Source organism: Pagrus pagrus (genome assembly GCF_965226575.1).
Source record: "Pagrus pagrus genome assembly, chromosome: 17".
In the NCBI taxonomy this organism is placed as follows: Eukaryota; Metazoa; Chordata; class Actinopteri; order Spariformes; family Sparidae; genus Pagrus; species Pagrus pagrus.
Window position 1 is genome coordinate 7,488,320 of NC_140201.1, and position 24,572 is coordinate 7,512,891.

Here is a 24,572-nt window from a genome sequence, read left to right on the forward strand (position 1 = left end):
AATACCATCTACACCTGCTCTGTATAGAAAGTGTCATGAGGTGACTTTTGTGATAATATACCAAACTCATGGTCCATTTATTAGATTTTTTCCAGACCTTTGAACTAAGCTTACCTATTACACACCACATGAATGTGAAACTTCAGAACCAGAACTGTATCATTGTGGTCAGAGAGAGAAAACTGAGGAACCTCCATCACCTGATGAGGACTGTGGGCTGCAGGTGAAATCTCTGGTCAGTGGACCTTGAGTAAAACATACAAGAGTATGAGAAGTACCTCGTATTTATTTGTCTGTGGCCTTCCAGCGGATGGAAGATACTCAGCATTAACTTTGGTACATGTTTAAATGTTTTCAGACTGGACTTGGGGTAGTGTGGGTTACGGCTCAAACTGAAATAAAATCAGGGTGTTTTGTGTGTGTGTGGGTTGGTGGTAAAAAAGACAGAGTACACTGTTGAAAAACAGATTATCCTGAAGCATAGCTGGGTTTGTTTGACAACCCCGCTGAGGTGCATCACAATCTGAACACCTGTAAAATGTAACCTGAGCAGTTGGCAGTCGATGCCAACTTTGTGCAGGTGATGTTTATTCATTTACCGACACTGCATCTGAGAGGTGTTGAAACAACTCATTAAGTTTTTCAGGCCGCGTCTTCTTGCGTTTTAATTGACGACATGCAAACTTTTACTTTATTCTGAACGTATTCCCTTGAATACTGAATTAAATCAGCGTGTGATGTAAAAATATGTTGAATATAAACAAGCACTGACACAGAACACACCACTTTAACTGAGATGATTTCAACTTTATAGCAAAAACTTTGACTATTTCAATGTAGTTTGGTAATTCGGGGAAAAATATGTGAAAACTACTCAAAGCCGTATGTGCATGCATGTTTTTATTACACGTGTACAAGCATGAGCAAGTGTACATTACCCACACGAACACTCACCGAGTGCAAGTGCAAAAGTACACAGCCAGAAGGCTGTTCTCTTTCTATGTGCAGATGAGTCGACTGGAGAGCAATGAGAAAGCACCACAGGGACAAAGAGCTTGTATCTCAACTGTGTGTCACTTTTTATTGGAACAGAAAGAGCAAGGAGGTCAACAGTACAAAAAAAAAAAAAAGAGAGAGAGAGAAACGAGGGCGTCAGGGTTGGTGGTTAAGCAGTGAGCGGTCACTTTGCGCCAGAGGTGAGCTTCTCCAGGTCATGGATGCCCTCCTTGTCAATCAAACGAACAGTGAAGGAGGGAAGGTTCAGGATGAAGCGCTTGTTCAGCTGGAGGACAGAAGAGACGAGACAGAGGAGGAAATGTTAAAATAAAGGCACAGATATAAATAATTTAAGAAAGTAGAAGCCAGATATAAAACAAACTGTGGGATGATTCGATCAATTCAATGTTTTAGATTTGATTCCAATTAAACGTCCCTTTTATCAACAAGGACTCTCAAGGAATCTCCACAGACAGCTGTTTAAATCACAAATATCCTGCTGTTCATATGTTTCTAATAATTAACAGTATCAGATTCTAGTTGTATCAATAAAAAAAACAATGTTGATTTTTTTCTGACGGTTTGGCCGGCAGCTGTCCTCTCAGCACCCGAGGCCGGACGGAGGTCTGAGTCAGTGTGGACCAAACACACGCTTACAGTAAACAGTCCTCACGTTCTGCTCACGTCTCGCTTTTGATGTAGATTCAAAGTAATAAGACTCAAATTAGAGTGAATTTTTCACTGTGCCACTGAAAAATGTTGGAGGCCACTTTTGCAGAGCAACATAACAATTAAACAAGATGCTAATTATTCAAATAAAACATCTTGGACTCACTTCCTCAATGCACTTCTTCAGCAGATCCACCGCCTCTTCTCTGGTCAGATCTAGAAGAAAAGAACATGAGAAAAAAAAAGACATTTTAGATTTAAAAGGAAGAGAAAACATCTTTTATTGACATAGAAATTAGGTAGATGTCACAGTGTGGTGCCGGGGAGAAAGGGAAGAATAAAGAGACAAAAAAAAATCTAGTTTGTCAGATTTATCAGGGATTATTTCACTGTTAAACCACGGCAGAATTAACATAATTGGTGTCTTGTTTCTACTGTAATCATTTGCCATTAGGTTAAATAACTGTACTTAACAAGATCCCTCAGAGGGCAGTTAGTGTACAACGTGACCAAAGTGCGAACCAACTCCATAACCTCGGACCATATTCTTTACTTGTCTCTCTCTCGTCTTTCCAGTCGGTCTCTTGGGATCAATAAAGAGGGAAAGAAAACATGCGTGGGGCATTTCTCTGCGCTGACCTGGTCTGTAGTGCCGGTCGAGGATGGAGAGAGTGAGGAAGGCTCCGTAGCCGTGGGCAGCGAAGGGGGCCTTGGCCAGGGAAGACAGGTAGTCCATGTAGTAGAGACCCGGGCCGTCTGTGTCATCGTAGCCCGCCAGCAACAGGTTCACATGATATGGAGTCTGGATATAGAGGAGAGAGAGAGAGTGGGTTAATATTCAGTCTTTAAAAAAAGGGTTTTGACAAGGTGTTACTCTGGGATTAAATTCAGTGTTACTCAATGTGATGTAACTGGGCTTATAATCAGTTTCTGGTTCACAAAGAGATTCATAAAAGTCGATATAAAACCAACAGCTCTGGGAAAAAAAATCAGAAAAGCAGAGACAGGTTGAGAAACAAACAAACAAACCCACGTCGGGATTATTCAGTGTTGAATAAAAACATACAGATAAATGGAAAAATGTGAAATATTAGTCTAGATGATCAGCCGGGCCGATTATGAATCTATCCCTACCGTTCATGTCGTCAAGGCTTACGTATTTTGCATTTATTTTTTCTCTTTAATGTAGAAAATTGTTTATATCCAAGTGCACAAATTATTGTAGCGAGATGCCACCACAGTAAGGGTGACTTGTCTACTTCGGGTACCTCCCTGTATATTGAACACACTCAATATACTGCAGCTAGTTCCACGAGGGATGTCATAAAACACTTTATTTTGAACATTAAGTACGAAAGACTCACTTTTGCAATTTTACGTCTATAGGAGGGTGACGCTAAGCCCTGCTTCCAATCTGGCCCGGTGGCCACTCGCGGTATTGCAGCAAAAAAATTCCCCTGTGGCCCAAGAAGCCTTTTCCCCTTTTTATGCTTGTAAAACTACTAAAAAGCTGAGAAAAAAGATTTAAAAATCCATGACGTCATCACAATGTGAAGTCTATGGGTCGAGCAGGAACTCGCGGGCGGGGCCAGTGATTCAATGGGCCACATCACCAGGAAGTAAATGTCGAAGCGAGAAAAACTTTTCTGGTGTTTGCGCTCGGCGAACATGTCTAATTGGTTTGAATGGGCGCTAGTTCTTTGATATAAATCTATGATCTTATTGCCTTTCCCTCTCTCTCACACACACACACACACACACACACACACACACACACACACACACACACACACACACACACACACACACACACACACACACACACACACACACACACACACACACACACACACACACACACACACACACGATATACTACATTTGGTTTAGGCGAGGAGACCTTCATGAGTAAAATGGGTGGAGTGCTCCTTTACCAGCAGCAGGATCTGAAGATATCTCCACTCACCCAGCATCACACAGAGCTGGATTTGTAAACAAGAATATGCTGTTTGTAGTTTACAGTCAGGTGGCTTGATTTTCTACATTCTTCTCTAATTAGAAGCGCCAACTTTGCCATGAGCGTACGTACCGAATCTCAACTAATTGTTCCTCTAAATAGTTTAATCAAAGCAGCACAAACACGGGTGAGGGAGCGCAGGGGGGGGAGCGATGGAGGGAGACGAAAGGTGAAAGGGCGACACAGGACAGAGGAGGTGAGCGCCTGTTCGAAGGGGGGAACCAGAGGAGTGTCACTGGCAGTGTGACATCTGCTGGGAGTCAGCACCCCTGTTGCTCCCTCCATCGCGCCTTCCCTCCCCTCCCTCCCTCTTCATCCCTTCTTTAACTCCCCCCCTCCTCCCCTCTCCACCGCCTTCACCCTGTGCCCTGGAGTAGCGCCAGGGCTCATTAAAAACTTCTAAAGTCGTTTCTCTTGCCCCTTCCTCCCCCCCCCTTCTCTCTTTTTAAATTACATCTTTTACGCTCCCAGCCTCTTCTCCCTTCTCTTCCTCCAAAACACTAATTTTCTCTCTCATCGTTGTTGCGAGCCACTGTACCACATTTTTTAAAAAATCCCTTTAAAGCCAGACAATTTTTGGTATTTCAAAACAACTTATGGCCTAAATTCCTGACGAGGTAGAAGCGGCGCAGTGTTTTTTTTGATTAAAATGCAACAAGAAAAATATGATATTTCATTCTCTGTCGTGCGGCGAGGCAAATATGATTCATATGACGCCAGGCGAGTTGTGATCTACACACCTGCCCTCTCGTTTCAATTTATCTCACAGCCGACCTGCTTATTTCTGTGACTTGTGTGTTAGCGTTACGTTTGCCACAAGGGCAATGATGATCGCTCCCTGTGGAGTCAGCTTTAGTCTGTGTGTTAACGATGGTTGTGAGCGCTAACACACACACACACACACACACACACACAGGAGAAAGACAAGCTGTGTGTTTGTGAGTGTGCACAACGGGCGTGAATCTCAGGATGAATATCTTGGAGAGTGTGTGTGTGTGTGTTTCAACTCCTCCGTGAGACTGCGAACGCCCCAGTGGCGTCACCCCCACCCACCAGACACCTGTCTCACTGGTTACAATGTAACAATAATATGGACTTGGCATCAAAATAACCTTCCCATGTCACCTTGGAGGGAACCAGGCACCTTGTTAACCCAGCCACCTGAACTCACACCCAGGTTCACATGCAAACAATACACATATGTTTTATCCCCCCCCCCACCGCTGCCGCTCTCGCTCTCAGCCAAACAAGGCGACTGTCGTGCCACGAGACAAAAGCTTCACCTGTGCGCCGCTACACAAACCCGCTCCACCTGGTTATAAAGGAATAGTTTGACATTTTTGGAAAATACACTGGTTTCCTTTTTGCCAAGAATTAAATCAATAATACTCTAAATTATTGTCTGGAGTTGGATCCAGCAGCTGCTTAGCTTAGCTTAGCACAAAGACTGGAAACAGGTGGAAACTGTTAGCGTCACTCACTCAAAAAAATAAATAGTTGCCAAGACATTGTTTAGGACATAATGTAATATTTATACATCACATTTAATATTTACTACAGTCTTTCTGCTGTTCTGTTTCAGCTGCAACTAGCCAAGAAAAGAAAAAAGTTGTCTCTTGTCATGTAATATCTTGGTTATACATCTTTTCACAACAATCTGAATTTTTATGCTTTTATGTTGTGTTGATAATTCAATGTGGTATCAAAAGACATGGTATCAAAAATCAGTAGGTTTTAAAGGTACTTTATCGAAGTCAGAAATTACAGTATGGTGACAACATTACTGTGGATTAAACAAACAAGACAGAACTTGTCATTTAAAACTATTTTCTTGATTAATCTATAAACTGCCTGGTCCATAAAACATCAGAAAACTAACCAATTGTCTTTTTTTCTCCAAACAACCGTCCAAAAGACAAATGTATTTAATTTACCATGAATTTACACCAAAGGGAAAAAAGAAAATTCTTCATTTAAGCACCATAGGTTTAGATTTTTGGTTCGAAAACAGTCAAAGGCCCAAATTACACAGCGACATGTCTCTACAGACACGGCCGCCTCGTGGAAAAGCATGTTTTGGGCATAACGGCGTGATTCGCCTGTGGAGCGGCGCTGCATGCGCAACCGGCCGTCATCCACCATCGTTATGTATTCAATAAAAAGGCAGTTAGTTCTGTGCAGAAAATATTTTAACTTCTAAAAAGTGCTAAGTGCTAAGTTAGGCTAACAAGTGTTAGCTTCAGTGTACAAAAAGATGTCCAATCACAGGTCAATCACAGAAATATTGATATTGCCATTTATATTGTAAGATATTGCTGATATTTTTCATACATTATAATGCAGAAAAATATGCTCGGTTTATTTATCAACAAAATGGAGTTTACATTTTCAGTGCACTGCTGTCACTTTAGACAATGAAGTTCATTATTAAACTGCAGAAGCCCGTTTTCATTACATATCTTTGTCGCTAGTGTTTGATAACCACATTTGGGGGATCGATTGACCCAAAAAATTGTGTGAGTATCGGTCGGGCTTGGTATCAATCTTTTCATCTAAATCTATCCCAAAAAAGTGAAGGAGTACATTTCCCAAAATGTTGAATAATTCCTTTAAGACATCAGCAGAGTAGGATTAAGAACAAAAACAGCTTCGGTTGTGACATAAATTAAGGTCAGACCTCTAAAAATCATCACAAACTCATCCCCAAACTCCCCTCGATCACGTTCCAACACTCCCCCCTTCCTTTCCTCCCTCCCTTCCTCCCTCCCCCTATTTTTGCACCCCGCCCCGGGGCATGTTCTCTTTATTGGCATTTCTCCTCAATCTGCTGTATTAATTGTTCATCTGTGCAGGAGCAGGGGAGCCGCGTGCAATATGGCGCCAGTAATTATTTGTGCCCATTGTGTGCCCGTGCTAAAAAATATCTTACAAACCCATATGGGGCCAGCTGTAGATCAACGACAGCACAGAGGCTAACTGTTGCTGCCGCGGCCTTACAGAGAAATCTGAAAATACACAGCTCGAACTTTACTCGGACAGATTTGTACTTTTTCAGCAAAATAACACCAATAAACAAAAAGTGATGACTGTAAGGCTTCTACGTGCTCTCCCAAAAAAAATCCACTGCGATATTTATTACCCATCTGCCCCTCACCCCTGAGCTTTGCTGCATCACTTTAACCTCACGTCTCGGCCTCCTACACCTACACAACTTTGACTAACACGTTGCTCCGCCCGTCAATTCAAAATCAATTGAATTTACAGATTACTACAGCTCATCAGACAGGAAACTAAAACAAATAAAAGCAGAGCAGATGCTGAGCGTCCATGCCCCTGAAACTTTGCAGTTGTTGTTGTGCTTTGTGGTGAATTTCATGTGTATCATTACTGATATGCATGCAGCAGAGTCGAGGGCCTCAGGTGATTATGCTTACCGCTAGTTTTTTTTCTTTTCTCTTTGTCTCCTCTCTAAAGCTTGAGTGAATGCAGTACTCCAGAGGTTAGCGGAGTTGTTTTTGTGGACGGCGGGCTGGTAAGCACACACAGTCGTATGTGAACTGGGTTTCGCTTCCTTTGCGCCGACATGCTCTGCTGACTTTAGCTAACTACACCTCCCGGAGGTCTGCAGCCACTGGGGTATGACATCTTTCAGACTAAAGGACTCATCTGTAATTTATCCTGCAGGAATATGGCCATCAGAATTAACAATATACCACTGATTAATTTATCAGCCAGTGGTTTTTTTAACCTAGGGGTTTGGACATGCCAGTGGGATCACGTGATGCTTTTTTTTATTGAGGGGCTCAGAATGATTTAAGGGGGAAAAAAAGGAGATTTGATGTACAAAAGCAGATCATTATCTTTCCTTTCTGCCTGGGCTAAACTTTAATCTGCAATGATTTAATCAGATTAATTAAAATATATTCCAACATATGCAGCCAGATCCCCAGATGAGAATTGAGTGTAGTCTTGGACTACGGGCGCTTTTCAACGATTCCACATAACATTTAGTTTTAGTCAACAAATCTCGCTCTCAGTAAGCAGCTTGTGGTGTCAAAGTTTACCTATTGTATACATGTTTAATGTTGTTTTGTAGTTAAAAGTTGTGGTAAGACAAAGAACTGGCTTTTAAATATGGGTATACAAGTGGAAAAAGCTAAATTTGATTATCTGTTTTTGTTTTCTTTGACTTTTTAGTTTGTTTTATTGTATGTGTTTATTTAATATATTATATTTATGTGTTGTCTACATGTTTTTTTCAGGACAGCCTTAAAAAAGCTAGAGAGAGCTGGCTTAATGGCCCTTCCATGTTTAAACTAGAATGGTACCTAGTAGAGCGCATACCTCAACCAAGGCCCAACAGTCCCCTTTAAATCAATCGAGCCTTATCCAATATCAAATAAAACATTCGATACCAGCCACCATAATATGCCTGATTTTTTTCGACAAGATCCATGCATGATTCCCTGAGAAATTAACGAAACTGCTGAAAAACGCCCCATCTTGCAATGTTAAAGAAGGTGGGGAAAAATTCCCGGAGCCGTCCTTTTATCTGGATACGCACCAAAAGCTAATGGGGTCTATTCTTGGCTGAGACCCACCGTCCATCCAAGTTTTGTAGCAATCTGTTCAGGAGTTATTTTGTAATCCTGATGACAAACCAACCAACGGACGTGGGCAAAAACATAACCTCCTTGGCGGAGGTATTAAAAGGTCGTGAATTTTTTATTTTCAGATCACTAAAGATTTAATCTGTCTTGAAATGACAGCAGGAGTCTATAAAACATGAAGAAAGTTCAGTAAAATACATTTCTGTTCTAATAAACGCTCGATGGCAGAATCAGGGTAACTATTCATCTGGTGTAGGGCTGAAACGATGAGTGAAATCAATTGGTCGAAAATTAATCTGGGGCAATTTAATTAATCATTTCAATCCATTTTTAAGACAAACTGCAAAAATTCCCCAGTGAAACTCTCAAATGTGAGGATTTGCAGCTTTTCCCAGTTTTTTTAAATCACAGTTGAATATCACTGGAGTTTTTGGGTCTTTAGTCGGAAAAAATAAGCATTTTAAAGATGTTATTTTAGGCTCCGTGAAATTTTGATGAGCATCATTTTTCTTTGCGCTTTCCAGACCAAACTATGAGGGCTGTCCTGAACGAACACCATAATTCGAGCTCTGAAGCCTCAGCAATAATCAACAGCGAATATTCGAAGCTTCGGGCGCAACGTTCTCGGCAGAGATGGACGACATAGTGCTGTAATACTATGTAATACTCAAATAGTCGAATATTTGGGTCCTGCCCTACAAACCATTAATTAAGGACGATAGGAATAAACCACTAACTGCAGTCCTAAAGTTGTGACAGGGTACTTAATGGATTAAGTTTCTTCAAAGACAACAGGTCCAATTCATCCCCATCCAGCACATCTGTTAAAAAGTGTTATTTCTAGTTGATAAACCATTCAACTCTCTCAGTTTCACATTCAAATGGACAGCACACATTACGTATTCTACATACTCAAGATGTTCTGCGGGAAAAACACCATTTAAAAAAAAAAAAACCTGTTTATACAACATAATTTGCAAATGTCCATGTACTCTGGAGGTTGATGAATGTGAGAAGAGCATAGCTTGAGGAAGGTGTGGGCTGCAGAGGAGAAACTGCTACTGCTTCAGTTTCTGAGCACTCCTGAGAACGCAGCATTAGTAAATCCTGCACTCATAAAACCAAATTCATCACCGTGAGGCACAAAAATAACGATACACTCACAGCTTATGGCGAGACATGAATATAAATGTTATCCTCCACAACATGTGCAACCTTGACAGAATAAAACAATCCTGATCCTATAGGTCCCTCTGTGTGCATACTGCATATTGTATTTGTGTGTACGTTGACTCCTACTCGTTCTCACACTCCGGTCGGTGTAGTGTTGTCTACTGGGCCTGCTTGTTTCCCCCTGGGACCCCCGCTCCTCCTCCTCCTCCTGCTCCTGCTCTACCCCTATCCCCCGTTCGATGTGTCCCACATTCCCTTCACTGCCACACTAATTGTTTTTTGTAATTATTTTCACCCTTCTGCTATTGTGACAGGCAGCGGCTGCACTACTCTTAACAAATTAGTGCGAGCGACACAATGCACTCTTGAACTGACTTCCTTCTCAAAACACATGATACTAAGTACGACAAGTTAAATTGAATGTTACATGTTGGACTGAAACAATTAGTGAACGACACGGTGGTTTCAAGTTATTTGTAAAAGGAAAGATGTCAAACATGATTCTTGTTCTGGCTTCTCAAACGTGAAGATTTGCTGCTTTTCCAGTCCTACTGTGACATCAAATTACATATCTTTGGATATTTGCTGGAGACAGAATCATTGGTAGCTGGCCATTTTCCGGACCAAACGATTACATAGTATATATGTATATTTATTGAGAGTTTGATTGATAATGAAAATAATAGCCAACTGCAGCCCGCTGTGAAAGAGTATTTATAAGTGTCAAGAATAAAAACGTGTTCAGATTCTTAGAGGCTAATCACAGAAATCTTATTAAGAGTAGAATTCAAGCACTTTCCAGGGCAACTAAACCAAAAATGTACTTTCAATGTGCATGCAAGGACGATATCAAAAGCCAGAGGACGCACACACATTTCACCCTCGTGACGCTGGGTTTACACCAGACACGGAGTAACAGAAAAACACACTTTACATTTCGGCACGTGTGTCAAGAAATCTAGCTACGAGTTGCTCCGTGTCTGGTGTGAGACGTCAGGGAACAACAGACAAATATGATGACGGGAAAGTTTAATTTCAAATGCTAAAATATTTGTTGTCGACATTAGTGACTGTGCAGATGAGAACCCAGGTTATGTTGCAAATCGAGTATTTTTCAAGGCTATGGCATTTTTCAAACTATCAAGACTTTGTACGAACCCTGTTTGAGGCTGAATAAATAACCTTTACTGGACTTGAAAACATTGATCCCCAAACTAAAGTTGCCAAACTGACCTTAAAAACTTCACCAATCAGCATTTAAGTACAGTGGTATTATTACAAAAAAAAAAAAAAATGTAAACAAGTACTTTATTCACGGCGTATGTCTCCAAAATTCTTAATAAATACCCCGAAATCTAGTTCTTGCTTGTGTGTCTTTCTCTGTACTGCTTGGCTTAAGAGTGTTTTGCTTCTGTGGGGCTCTCGGGTCTCTGCAAGGCCTCAAGGACACATAATAATTTCAAAAAGCACTGCACTTTTCAAGATGTGTTCAGCATAAATAAACAGGGCAGCTCACAAACATGCATACAGATAAATTAGCTGGTTAACTTGCCTGGTTGTGGCCCCAACCTGAAAAAAATCTGCACCTTTACGTGTTTTCTGACAGTTTTGTTTTGTCATAAGTTTGGTATTGAAGGTCAAAATCGTGGTATTCTTATAATATACCCAGAGCAACAGCTAGGGTGGGGGTAGGGACAGTGTTGTGGGCTCAGGTGGTGTCATGAAGTCTCAATGGGAGAAACCTCTGTCGTCATTCACAACAAGCTGACAAATGTACCTGCCTCTGTCAAAATGCATCTACTAGTTCAGCTCAGATGTCTCTAGCTGATAACAACACACACACAAATATAATTGCAAGTGACACTCAATTCCCACCTGAACTTCTGAGTAAAACTAAATCACAGCAGAGCCACACCATCAGATAAGAAAGGCCTCTTGTGTTTAACAGTTGTAATTTCCTGTTTAAGCCGAAAAAAGAAGGAAAAAAAAAGATCCATTTTGAGCTGATGTTAAAACACATTTTGATACGGATGAGTAAAGTTGCAACATATGGTGACTGTCACTGCCATCTGAAGTGAGATTTACTTGAACTTATGGGAATTAATTTGTGATTCTATCATTTATTCCCTGAAGCAAAATGAGATTGCAAATGCTAACAGAGGGATGTAATTAAGTTAAAATAGAAATTAAAATATTTATAGGTATGTTCACTCATTACTCCACGATGAATGTGCTTAATTCAGAGGGTGACCACTGGTACAGGGGATTAATTAGCTACTGAGAAAATATACACCGATACCGCTGTTGAAATCCTTTGTAGTAAGTCCGGATGTTCAGCCTGTTTTCTTTGAATCATGATGTGTGGACTTACTGTCAGCCTCACACAATTATATCTAAAAGTTCAGTGCAAGGAATTGCTTTACTGTTTGCTTTAGTAAAGTTGCTGTATTAAAGTTAACTTAATTTGTTTCTTGTTTACATGTTTAACTATCACTACACACCTCTATGTTGGTTTCAATAGGCTACATAATTATAAAAACATACTGCTGACTAAGCAAGTCAATATGGGTAGAGAGAGGAACAGAAAAGGCGAGGCAGGCCAGTGTGTGTGTGTTTTGTGTTGAGGTGAACAATTACCACTATGAAGACAAACTTTAAGCGATTCTGAAAAAGATCAGTTACTCAAACACTGATGTCAAAAACTCAATTCTACGACGTGAGCAGACGATAGTAAACGTTATAAAGTTAACTCACAAAAAGAAATCATTCCTTTATGTTATAGTGAAACAGGAAAATGTACCTTTCAACTCCAACAATTACTGGTTATGATTATAGTCACATCCCTCATCAAACTACTCCCTAACACAGACATATTTTCTCAGGGCATGAGAAAACAATTCTCACAAAATAATGGTTACTATCGCTGCTTTATGGGACCCAGATGGCTTTTTAACGTTCTGAGCGCAAAAGGCTACAGAGTTTAGTAAAGTCCAGTGCCAACAGGGACAAATGATTTCAAATAACAACTTCAAGCAGACAAATAAAAAAGTGGACATATTTCTAATGGATGTGTCGAGTAATACAAGCTAAAACAAATGCATAAAACTCAAAACAAACCTTCTTACACTCTGTTATGTGGTCATTTTATGCTTTGGCAGGCTTGGTTGTTTAGTCTTCTTCAAGGTCGCTGTTTATTTGATAAGTCAAAATGGATCATATCAGTGTAGTGTGTAAACCTCACAAGACCGCTAAATCAAACAGTTTGTTGGAACATGAACAATTAACTGCATGCTGGATGCTACAGCTTTAAGTGCATCATCATATGACACTGATCTAAATTTGTCAAGTCATAGTTTGAGCTGTTTATTCTAGTGTAATTTACCACTAATTATGATGTGTAAACCATCAATAGCCCTCACTGGACTCACAAAGCTTGTTAGTGAAGACCCTCTAGGGTTTTTCTCTTGATTTAACCAGAAGACAGTTTAACAGTCTACTTAATGGTGAAAAGTTTAACATATACACTCCGTTATAGACAGTACAGGGTTAGTATTAAGCGTGTATCAGGATATTTACCCTGCTTCGAAGGTATTCTGCGAGGTTCTTTCGTGTGAAGTTTGCTGCTGCTGCTGGACTGAGTTCATAACCTGGTGAAATTGGAGGCAAAAGATGATAGCAAAGATTTAGCCAATGTGGCATCACTGTCAGTGTCAAGACACTTTGGAGTTAAACTTGAGACTTCTGAGGAGAAGGAAGACCAGTTGTTCACACGATCATCCTTTGGAGGGGCTTACCATTCCTCATTTTGTAGAGCTGAACGTTTTTCTGGATGTACTCTGCAAACTGTACTGTGTCTCCTGCCTCTCCCACACACAGCAGCAAGATCTTCTCACTTAGTTTGAACATCTTGTCATAGTCTGAAAAAACAAACAACAGAATGTATTCATTATCCTTTAATTATTATCAGTTAAGTTGCTATTTACTACCAGGGTGGGCAACGTTAAGTCAGCAATTACTTTCACTTTCAGTGTCAGCAGCCTGCTTGGTCACCTTATGCTAATCTTGCTAGCTTCTGTTTGCTTTACAAAAATGTGAATTGGATTTGATTTACGCTACGTATAGCAGTTGACTTCAGTTATTCTTTACATTATGTTGACAGTTATGGACAGAAACATGTCTAAACGGTGCCAAAACAGACAGAGATTTAACCGCTGAGCTAACTTACTTAAGTTAGCTAGGTTTAGCTTGGCTAGCACACTCACTCGCTCATTCACATGCTGTGTGACGTTAACCACTACTAGGAGAAGTTACACACTACACATCAATATAACGAAGGACAAGCTTTAAGCACAACATACCAGTAACATAACTAGGCATTCATTTCAACAAGAACTACAACAAAACAGGACTGTTAGCAGGTGTAGCTAAGTCAACCGGCTCAGCGGCTAACGCTAAGCTAACGCGTTGTCATACCGTGCTTCATCTGAATGATGCTGCTGGCTGCAATATTATCCGCGGCGACCAGGACGAAATCAGGTCCCTGTATCCCAATTAAGTATTCCATTCTGTATAACAGCTACGAGTTGAGAGATTTCTATAAAAATCTGAAAGAGCAGTCGTCTCCTTTCCTCGTCTGTGCAGATTACACAGCAAAAGTTTGAGATGGGTGTCGCAGCTTGTTGTCGTCACCGGAAAAAGCTCTTGCGTGCACTCAACGCGACTCGGGCGGGCAATTTGAGCGGACTGCTGTTGTCGTGTTGTGATACTTCTGTGTCGACTCTGAGGTAAATCCCAAAATAATCGGTTATTTCTCCGGGAAGTGGTCGGTATGAACGAAGGGGTGTCTGACAACATAATGGCGGATTCTAGTAACCTTAACGGCTCGCAGCGAAGGCGGTCAGCGCGGTTGAGTTCTCCTCCTCAAGCTAACGTTAAAACTGGCAACAAAATGGCGGTGGCCTCTGTTGCTGTAAAACGCTCCATCACTGTGAGGAAAATAGCGCCCAGAAAAACTGTAGCACCGTCGGAGCACAACAAGGAGAACACGCCGAGGCGGTCGGGGTCAGAAGGCAGCCAGAAGAAGCCGAAGGTCTCCACCCCTGGTCCCGTCCCGGGCCGTGGAGGCTCCTCCTCGGCTAAGCGGAAGAAGGCCACTATGCTCTCACCGATCCTCCCCTCGACACCTCCGCCGCCTTCTCTTCCTCAGCAGCCGGCAGTGGATCCAAAGGACGCGGTGTGGTCCCAGAAAGTGCGCCGGTCCTACAGCAGGCTCAGCGACGGATCCCTCAATAGCCCCGACTCCAGAGACAACTTGTTCGGCTTTGATAAGCTGAACACCCCCGAGGTGGGCCGGAGGGTCGGGCAGTCCAAGACAGCTCTGGAGGTCTCTGGATCCTTGTCTGGTCTGAACTCATTCACGACTCTGCTCGAGGCAGAAGGCGGCGGTTCAGCAGCTTTGCCCGAGCCGGACACAAACATCCCTGGAGTGGCTGTGGTGAAGGAGAAGAGGAGGAGGAGGAAGGTCCAGCAGATAGATGACACAGAGGTGGACGCAATGGCTGCCAAGATGAACGCTGAGTTTGACGAGGCTGAGGTGTTTGAGTTGGTGGTGGAGTGAATGTTGTGATTTACAGACATTAAAAGACTGAAGGGACTCAAATACAGCATGTTGTGTTTGTCAGTGACATGCTGAAACACACTGACTCAGAGGACAACACTTATATGTGTGCTTTAAACTCAACACGTTCAAGGTTTTGTATAATTTCAGCTCTAAATATTGTACATTTTGATCTTTTGAGTTTTATATGTTTTGTTGTGCATTTAAATGCTCTTAAAGTGGTTGTTCAGGTCATTATGTGACGGCATAGCAGCATATTATCACATTTGTTTTGATTATGACCGGTAGTTGGTTGAGTAAAACCTAAAGCATGTTCTTTATTTAGTTTTTTTAATGAAACATTCATACATATTTTGTTTCCTGTGATCATTTACCTTTATTTTTGTGATTTTAAACATCCAACTTGCCAAAAGTGTATTTTGTAAGTTTGTTGTTCAATGATGCGACACAGTTAATTATGGCTCGTTCTCACATATATAAACTGGTTTGTAAAATTCGAAACCGTTATTTGCAGGAATGGTCGGATCTGAGAGCTATAATGGGATTATTATATTCTATTGGGTGAAATTTACTGGTCAGAAATGGCATTTTGTTTTTCATTGTTCGTAATATTTCAATCAAAAGCGGCAGATGTGGGCAGCAGTTCAGAGGTTTATAACCACCCTTAAATAATGTTTTCTGTCCACTTTAATTGACATAAAACTTCAGCGTAACACTGTAAGACGGTCTCTACAAAAAAAGTCACAACACAGTTTGTTTAATAAAAATTCGGACAGAACGACACGTGTTGTCAGTGATTGTTTAAGTAATGTCACTTTGAATGAAAGCACTACGTGTACATTTTAGGGCATTTAGCAGACCAAAGTGACTTACAGTAATTCATACACTGGTGGCGGTGGCTGCCATGCAAGGTGCCGACCAGCACATCAGGAGCAGTTTGGGGTTCAGTATCTTGCCCTAGGACACTTCGACATGCAGACCAGGGGAATCGAACCAGTGACCTTCCGATAACAAGACGCTGGCTCGACTCCTGAGCACAGGCGTCCCTAAACATTTGCAGTCTTTAAAGTCTGACGCAGACTTTGTAAAAAAGAAGCACAACACAGACACTTACCTGCTCAATCTGCAGCAACATTACCATCTGAGTGGAAGGTAGATCTTGTTTAAAGAGTTGTGTTTGGTGTAATATTTAAGGAAAATCTCTCAAGTCATGTTCAGGCTTACGCCACGACACACCATAGAAAACAATGCCTTAAATAAGGGTACAAATCATAAACGTAACTAATGATGGATGAATGTACTGTCACACTTGATAGATCATCAATTTTGTTATGATAATTCCCAGTTATTATAACTGATGTGCAGCCAAATCAGCTGGGTTCCTCTTACATAACAGTTTATTTTCAGACTGTGCATTTTTGGTTCACAAAATGAAACAAGTGACAGAATTAACATTCCTAAACTGAGGATGATTTATTAAAGGTAAGCAACGTGAAATCATGATGCATCCCCCATCCATTAACGCACTTATTCACCATGAGTCATTCGATAGTTAAGCATTACTTAAGCATATGATTTGCACCCTTATTGAAGTGTTACATAATCAGGCCAAAAAGCATTCCGAGCTGTAAAATGTGACTGCTGGGGAATGACAACACGTGTTTGTGATAATGTTATCCTGCACAGGTCTTAATAAAGGTAGCCAAACATGTTGGCTAACAACACATTCCTATACACAGCACCGGTCTCTGGTGACTATGATGAGGCAGACTGAATGAGTGGGCGATCTGTCTGGATTTAATGAGAATGGTGGACAGGTAAACGCTCTCCTCCAGAGTCTCTTAACGGTGTAAGTGGATGTGTTGCATAATTTGCTCTAACAAGGGAGGGGGGGGGATGTTATCAACCCTCATGCCTGCCTCTGACTGTGCAGACTCAAATAAACTGTCTGTTCGGCTTCAGATGACAGAGACTTTTAATGTGTTTCGCAGCTGACATACAGACGACCTGAATAATTGATCGGGAAAATAAATACAGATGCTTCTATCGAGGGCACAAGAGGTCAATGAAGCATTTGATGAATATGAAAAAGTTGTTAATCATGTGCTTTGGCCCGCCAGATCTCAACCCTCAGTTGAACTACGGGAGACTTTGAACTAATGTGTGAGACGGCACTCCCAGCCACCATCATCAAAGTGTCGAATGAGGCCAAATTCCTCTTGAAGATGGTGTTAAAGGATAGGTTCACCCAAAAATAATCATTATCTGCCCTAAGTTTTGTAGTCTATCAAAACGTTTCTGGAGCTTCACAGCAAAACAACGTCGCAGCGTTCTCCTAAACAACTGAAGTAGAAGACTTGTTTAAAAAATGTTGATAAAACAACCCAAATAAACTGAAAATGGCTCCATACAGCTCATCCAAGTTGATTTGAAAGATGTTATTCACACCCTCAGTGCGCGGTGGCACTCCAGCCTGGTCACCAGGATATAATGTTAGCAGGTAGTGTTTCACATCAGGAGGCGGAGGGGATGGTGGTGGCCTAGTACAAACCAACAAGGCTACAGAATGGCCGACTGCAATATGAGTCACACCGGTGCATATCTGTAAGGACACCTGCGAACATATCCAGCTGTTTTTGTGGCGACCAAAATCAGCTATTTTTCGTGGGAAGTTCGGACCATCTTCGTCTATTATCGTGGTGACAGAAACAGGTATTTTAAGCCAAAACAAGTGGTTTTTGTGCATTAACCTTAACTTAATCAGAAAATTCTGTGGTTCAGCAGACACTTACCTTACATTTATACTCGTGATTGGGTTGCGAGCTCGTGCGCCCACTACAGATAGGTTGCGTGCTAATGCTTTAAGCTTAGCAGCTAATATATTTGGTGGATGTCGGGGCTTCTGCTGTTGACGTGGATTATGCTGGGCAAGCTGTGTGGAGCCATTCAATGTTGTTTTATTTAGTAGTTTAGTTGTTTAGGAGAACGCTGCAACGCTCTTTTGTGGACTACAAAACTTCACCTGACTTTCCATCAGCATGAGGTTGAGGAGATAATGACTACATTTTGTAGTTTTGGGTGAACTGTTCCTTTAACACAAGATATTGATAGTGATAGTGATATTACACAAAGTAAGGTGTATAAATTTGGGATTTTATTCTCTTAATAACAGAAAAAGAGTCACAGCTGAGGCAAAGATTTGGCACACTTGTTTCATGCTGGTGTTAAAGGGGCACTACGTAGTTTTGGAGAAGACATTTAAACTCAGAATTTTAATATTTACGATATAAATGCGGCAATAACACAAACTAGAAATAGTTATTTTTTTGTTTTCTTTATTTTGGTGGAAGCTAGAGAGGTGGCAGGGTCCGCCAAATATAAACAAAGTACAACAGAATGAAACTGTGTTGTCCTTTAAGGTCAGTTTGTTTATTCAGTCATGAAAACAAAGAGCGTTTGTTTACTACATAGTGCAGCTTTAAAGTTGACTGTCCTATCCTGACCTTACCAACATACCTGTGCATTAGGTGCAACTGTAATGAATAAAACCCTGAATATCTTTATTTAAATCCAAATAAGTGATCCACAGTGTTGCAGAGGATGCTGACAAGTATATCTACACCTGTTATACCAACCTTGGAGAGAGAAAAAAAAGTGCCTGAATAAGCTATGAAGTCGGTTATTTACATCTGCTGTGAGCACGCACATCATGCTGATAGTATTTGTGAGTGAGACGGAGACACATAGAGAGATAATGAGTGTGCGGAGGTGCAGCAGCAAGCGAGAGCGAGTAAATCCACAATTTGCTCACGCATTTTAGGGTGTGCAAAGCGTGCTCTGTTTTCCTTCCTCAGGTGCCATTTCATGTTCATACCCCTTCATTTGGCATTTCAGCTCCCTGGGAGAGAGGAGTGTTTTTTTTTTTGTTTTTTGTATATTTTTAACAAGGTGTTCATGTCTGCTTGTCACCACGGCTGAGAGTTACAAACAGAGAGAAGAAGCAGGGTGTTTTTGTGAGCTGCCACAGCCAGAAACAGTTATTGATTTACAATGCTTCCACACTGCCTCTGCTCAGGCTGTGTGTGTGTGTGTGTGTGTGTGTGTGTGTTGCTTTTGAGTCTGTTCATGCTGATTTTTTTGGGAGGTTGGATATTTTACACTCATATTCATGTGTTTTCTCTTCTTTCCCCTCTCTCCTCTGCTTTTCCCCCCACCCTCCCCTTCACATTTCACTCACGGCAGTTGTCGCTGGTTCAGCTTGACTGCTTCGTTAGGGCTCATCATTTGCATTCAGATTAATTATCTAATTACCGACAAATGTCCGGCGGCCACCCCACACTCCGGCTCGTCAGCTCTCAGCCTGTAATTATTTTAATCATTTACTTTCATCTGGAGCGTTCCTGCCATACTCCTGTGTTTAGAGGCCATTCTTAATTACCCTGCCAAGACACTCTTTTCATGAGAGGGAGGGGAGGGAGAGGGGAGGAGAGGGGAGGAGAGGGGTTGGTTTGAGGGGAGAAGAGAGCAATTGGGTGAGGGAACATGTGTGTGTGTGTGTGTGTGTGTGTGTGAGAGAGAGAAAGACCAATGGGGACATGATCCAGAGGCTTTGACAGCACAGAGGAAGCTCCCTTCTCTGCTGGATGCTCTTTCCTCTCTCTTCTTTTTCTTCTCTCTCTCTACATACACCCCCCCCCCTCTCCCTCAACCAACTTCCTCATCTCTCCTCTCACCCACCCTTCCCTTCCCTCACCCCCTCCCTCCAAACCTACCCCTCCTCCACGCCCCACTTCCCCCCGTTATACTTCCTCCCTTTTTCCCTTTATCGCAAGCACACACAGGAATCGCCCGTGGGCTTCAGTGCTCTGACTGCTAATACACTGACACACACTTACACACACACACACACACACTACACTACACTACAACACACACAGAAACAGGCAGACAAGAGAGTCATGCGCCCTGTTTGTGGCACTCATCAGGATGCACACATCTTTCCACTATCTGCCTGGAAAATCTATACTTCTCCCTCCTCTCTCTCTCCGCTCTGTTTTCTGTCTGCACATCCTTCAGACCGACATCTATCTGCTGCCTTCCTCTTCTTCTTCTTCTTCTTCTTCCAGCCTCTCACGTCAGGCCTTGCTGCCGCCCGTCCTCGGCGAAGGGTCATCTCTTTCTCCCCCCGTGTGACCGCTCCATAATGATGCTCTCACTCAACCCCTTAAGCCACTCACCCTTCTCTCTCTCCTCCCCCCTCCTCCTGACTGCTCTTGTTAAGAAAAGCGAGAGTGAGGGAGAATGAGAGTGAGAGAGAGGGAGAGATACAAGCTCTGTAATTGGGCTCTTGAATATTTAAGTCACTGGGGATGAAAGTTTAATGAAAAGATGATTATCTACCAGTTTATCACACCACTGTTTCATATTTCATTTTCATATTCTTCGTTCCCGAGCCGCATTGTCCGTTCTGGCAGCTGTGGATACAGAGTTTATGATCCAGCGTGCGTGTGTGCTGGAAAATATACTGAGAGAAGAAGGAGTATTAAAGTCGTGGTACACGGGAGACACTTTAAGGGGAAATGATGAGGGATTTTTGTCAACACTCAGGTGCAGGAGTGTTCATTTTTTAAGGGATTTCTCCACATTAATTCAATTATTTCTGCTCTCCCCAATTTAGATTCTCATTCCTGGTGATCCAGTGTGTGAGAGAAGAGGAGTGTTAAAGTCCTGATACATGGGAGATACTTTGAGGGCGTAAAAGTGGAGATATTTTGTCCTTTATCGCTCACTTTTCTTGGATTTAGTCAGTGACCATCAGTTATTTCCCACTTAGATTCTCATTCCTTGCAGCTTTGTCCGCTTGATACTGAGTTATGATTTGGTGTGTGTTGGATAACACGAAGACAACTCAAAGTGTCGTAATTTCTCAGTTTGTGGTTGATTATGTCACATTTAATAATTATTTTTCTACAAAGAACAATGCTGTTTACGTACTTTGTCGCATAAAAACATGTCCTAAATCCATTACCCTTTTTGGCAGCTGTGAACTGAGTTATGATCCAGTGAATGATGGAGAATACGGAGAAGAAAAGAGGAAAAGATGCATTTTTATGTTTATGTGTCATACAGACTGTCCTTGTCGTGCTATTAGACGTTTGTCTGTATAGCTGCTATGTCCAATTTTGGTAGGTATGGACCAAATTATAGTCCGAGCAAAAAGGGAAGAAATGTTCTGTGTTAAGGCAGCTTAAAGTCTGTAGAGCAGACATTTGTAAGTGAGACAACACAGGCTAACTTCAGCTGAGCAGCCTCCACTGTGGTCATAAATGGCAATTATGGGATGCTAAATGCTAAAATATGTCTAGTGTAGCATATATAGGCATACAGTTTAACAGTAGCACAAGTAAGAGAGATAAAGTAAGTGAGTTAACTTAGTAATACTAGTTATTCCCTGTCTAAAGTTAAAGTCTAAACTTAGCTAATATTAGCACCTATAGCCTTATCTCGGCTTATGGTAATACCAGCTAAGGTTGTAGCCTAGCTAAAACTTTTAGCTGAAAGACTTGAAAATGTTCGCATTTTATAATGTATAGCATACATTATAAAGTTAGGTGTTCACAGCACTATCTGTCAAAAGTCAGCTATCATTAGCTTTAATTAGCATTAACATAATCAACTGGTCATACTAGCAGTCAACCTTATTAAAGACAGTTATATGATGTATAGCCCACATAGTTTAACAGTAGCACAAGTACAGAAGAGTTGTAAAGTCAATGAATTAACTCAGTAGCCTAGGCTAAAATGCTAATTACACAGCATTATATGTCCAAACTTACTACTACACTAGCTAGCTACTACAATCAACTGGTAATAGCCTACCAGTCGAATGGTTGTAGTTGTTGTAAGTTGTTTTATTGCACATTCAAGATTTTATTCGTAGGAGACGGAATGAGTTATAAAATAATTATATAAAAGTTAGCCTAGGCTATATCGCATCATTTTAAGGCAATGAAGACACTTTTTCAAGAGAAATATTGGACACTGCAACCTTTTTTGGTAAATTTATTAGCAATGTTTTTCATTGAGGCTATGAATGTTATTTAACAGAAGTATAAAAGTACTGGAATCAACGTATGAAATATCCACAATTTGTATATGTTAATACCAGTAAGTTACTCCCATCCAACCAGGTCACTTAACCCCTAAATTTTAATAAAATAAAATAAAATATATATATATAAAAAAGATCAGCCATCAGTGGAAGCTATTTGGCCGCACTAATCAATTGGGCATACAAGTTTTTCAATTTAGTCGCATTAATCCGATCTTTGTTGTTGTTCTTTGCGTACAAAAACATGCAGACACAAGATTTCTCAGTTCAGACATTAATTAAGAGATAAATTCAGTGCCAATACTTTGGCTTAAAGCATCAGATGGTAACTTAACCCGCTGATTTCACCCCATTCTGTTGGTTTGTGTCACCTCCATTGTGTCACAGTTCAAAGAAAGGCACCAGGACACTCTTTCCTTTATTTAATCGTGTTGGATAAACAGACGGCTGTTTGTTATTCATTCTCATTATTCATAATGGTGGGGACATTAATCCCTTTTTTGCGAGAAGATGGTGTGAAAAAGCAGCGTTGTGCCGCTCTGACGTGTAGCACTTTTTGCCAAACCCCCAGTGGAATAACAGGCAGGACTGCAGAGTTTTTGAGGGGGATTATGTCGCGGACCGACACATAGCCTTAGGCCACAGTTTGGAAAGGGGACGCAGTTTGGACGGCAGAGATTAGAGCACCAAGGTGTGGTGCAAAACAGGCCATTTCCAGGCAAAGACAACCAGCCTACGCGGGTCAATATGTGGTTGCGACAATCTTCTTTGATAAATGAATTCTGGTAATAATACGCAGACTTTATTTTGAATGCATGAGAATTAAGATAAGGGGTGGTGCTTCCACGAGAGGACACACGACAAAAGATTGAATTTCGGTGGCGTACAATTTGCATTCTTTGTGTTATTTGATTAATTTTTGGCAAAGTTGCGGAGATAAATTCATGAGCTGCATTATTAAACAGCTTCGGTCTGTGCTTCAAAAAAACCTGAAATCCAATAACCTGTATGAAAGAAGCCTCTGGGGACTGTAGTGAGACGGAGTTAAAGAGTGTGTTAACCCTGCCTTATGAGTTACTTGGCATTCATTCAGTCCCATAAAACTCCTTCAAAAAATGTGTGGATCTGTATCGTTCTTGCTGCTTATCAGTTTAATCCACAATTTCACGGCGTCGAGGCGGGGACGACCCGCGCCGCTTGTCGCTTTTGTGGACGGGGTGTCACCGTTTAGCCCTATCTCTGCAGCTCGGGGAAAACCAGGGGAGCTCCCGTCTCTAGGTCGGGGTGGGGAGGGAGGGGAGAAAAGAAAAAAAATAAAAGAGCAAGTTAAATGGAAGTGACAATCTGCAAACATTCCTGCCGGCAGCTGCGCAGCATTCTCCATAGTTCACCACCCTCTGCATGGTCACCGGGGCCCCCCCTGCGACCCCCCGTGCCTGGCACACGCACCTGCCGCTCCCAGCCGTGCTTTCACCGACAGCCAGATAATCTATGGGCGGGTCCCGAGCTGGGGCTCCCCTCAATGCGCTCTTGAGAAAACCCCTTATGCGTGAAAGAGCCCCCTTTCTCTGCCTTTTGTCCAACACAGTTTTATGGGACAACATTGGGCATTATGAGGTTTGGGGGATTTTTCACGGGACTCTATAGAAGGGTATAATCCTTTCAGGCACGGGACGAATAAAAAAGTTTTAACCTGCTGTTTTCATATTTATTAGCTGGTTAAAGCAGGCGAGGCAGCTGAACCATCAGCACACACACACACACACACACACACACCCCTCCTCCGACTACTACTCCTCCCTCTTCACACACACATACACAGAAGCTTCAAGTCCAGGAATCAAGCATTGACAAGATGCTTCGTCTTGAGAGGGGCCCCCCATAATGGACCTGATTGCTTTAACTAAATGAGTCAAGAGAGTCAAGTGGCTGACAAACACCAGGGTCACCAAGGCATCAAGTGCCGTGTGGTTTTCTGTTTCAGTCAACAGGTTGATTCAACACATTATTAGATAAAATGTTCCCACTCTGACGGAGGAGCTGACCTGTTTTTGTCGTCTTTGTCAGTTAAAGTTTTGACGACGTTTAGCTTGTCAATTCAGGCTTCGAGTTAAGTCAAATTAAGCCGATTTAGAGGCTCAGTGAGTGACGAGAACAATTTGATTTTCTGAATTAGCTGTTGATGAGACTGTGAGGTATTTAAATTCAATAATAGGGCTCTGTAGCAATGAGCAAAATAATGCAAAATGATGTTTAATAGTTGATTACAGTGAGACATTTAATTAAACAGGTAGATTTCCCTTCTGTGTAATTCATGTGGGAAGTTTCTCCTCAACACATTTTGGTTATTTTATTTGAACTTAATTTAACCAAGGAGGT

At 41.6% G+C, this 24,572-nt stretch overlaps 2 protein-coding genes across 3 annotated transcripts; one reads left to right on the forward strand and one right to left on the reverse strand.

Moving 5' to 3' along the window:
- Positions 1-1,055: 1,055 nt before the first annotated feature.
- Positions 1,056-14,650, reverse strand: psmb2 (proteasome 20S subunit beta 2). 2 transcript variants are annotated; one of them, XM_084378623.1, is made up of 6 exons: positions 14,631-14,650; positions 13,260-13,382; positions 13,042-13,112; positions 2,305-2,467; positions 1,832-1,881; positions 1,056-1,282 (listed from the first exon to the last, which is right to left on the reverse strand). In XM_084378623.1, the coding sequence occupies exons 2-6, from the start codon at positions 13,369-13,371 to the stop codon at positions 1,181-1,183; spliced, it is 498 nt and encodes a 165-aa protein (XP_084234749.1). In that variant the 5' UTR covers positions 13,372-13,382; positions 14,631-14,650; the 3' UTR covers positions 1,056-1,180. The 2 variants fall into 2 exon arrangements, with proteins under 2 accessions (XP_084234749.1, XP_084234748.1); XM_084378622.1 differs by lacking the exon at positions 14,631-14,650 and adding an exon at positions 13,939-14,144.
- On the forward strand, positions 14,287-15,865 carry cdca5 (cell division cycle associated 5). Its single transcript, XM_084378621.1, has one exon. The coding sequence runs from the start codon at positions 14,294-14,296 to the stop codon at positions 15,080-15,082; it is 789 nt and encodes a 262-aa protein (XP_084234747.1). The 5' UTR covers positions 14,287-14,293; the 3' UTR covers positions 15,083-15,865.
- Positions 15,866-24,572: the final 8,707 nt, after the last annotated feature.

Bases quoted from the DNA above. Each gene is read 5' to 3' on its own strand.
- cdca5 (XM_084378621.1), top strand. From the start codon at position 14,294: ATGAACGAAGGGGTGTCTGACAACATAATGGCGGATTCTAGTAACCTT.
- psmb2 (XM_084378622.1), bottom strand. From the start codon at position 14,029: ATGGAATACTTAATTGGGATACAGGGACCTGATTTCGTCCTGGTCGCC. The intron at 1,882-2,304 runs GTCAGCGCAGAG...CTTTTCTTCTAG, and splicing joins CGACCGGCACTACAGACCAG to ATCTGACCAGAGAAGAGGCG. The intron at 1,283-1,831 runs GTGAGTCCAAGA...TCTGTCCTCCAG, and splicing joins TGAAGAAGTGCATTGAGGAA to CTGAACAAGCGCTTCATCCT.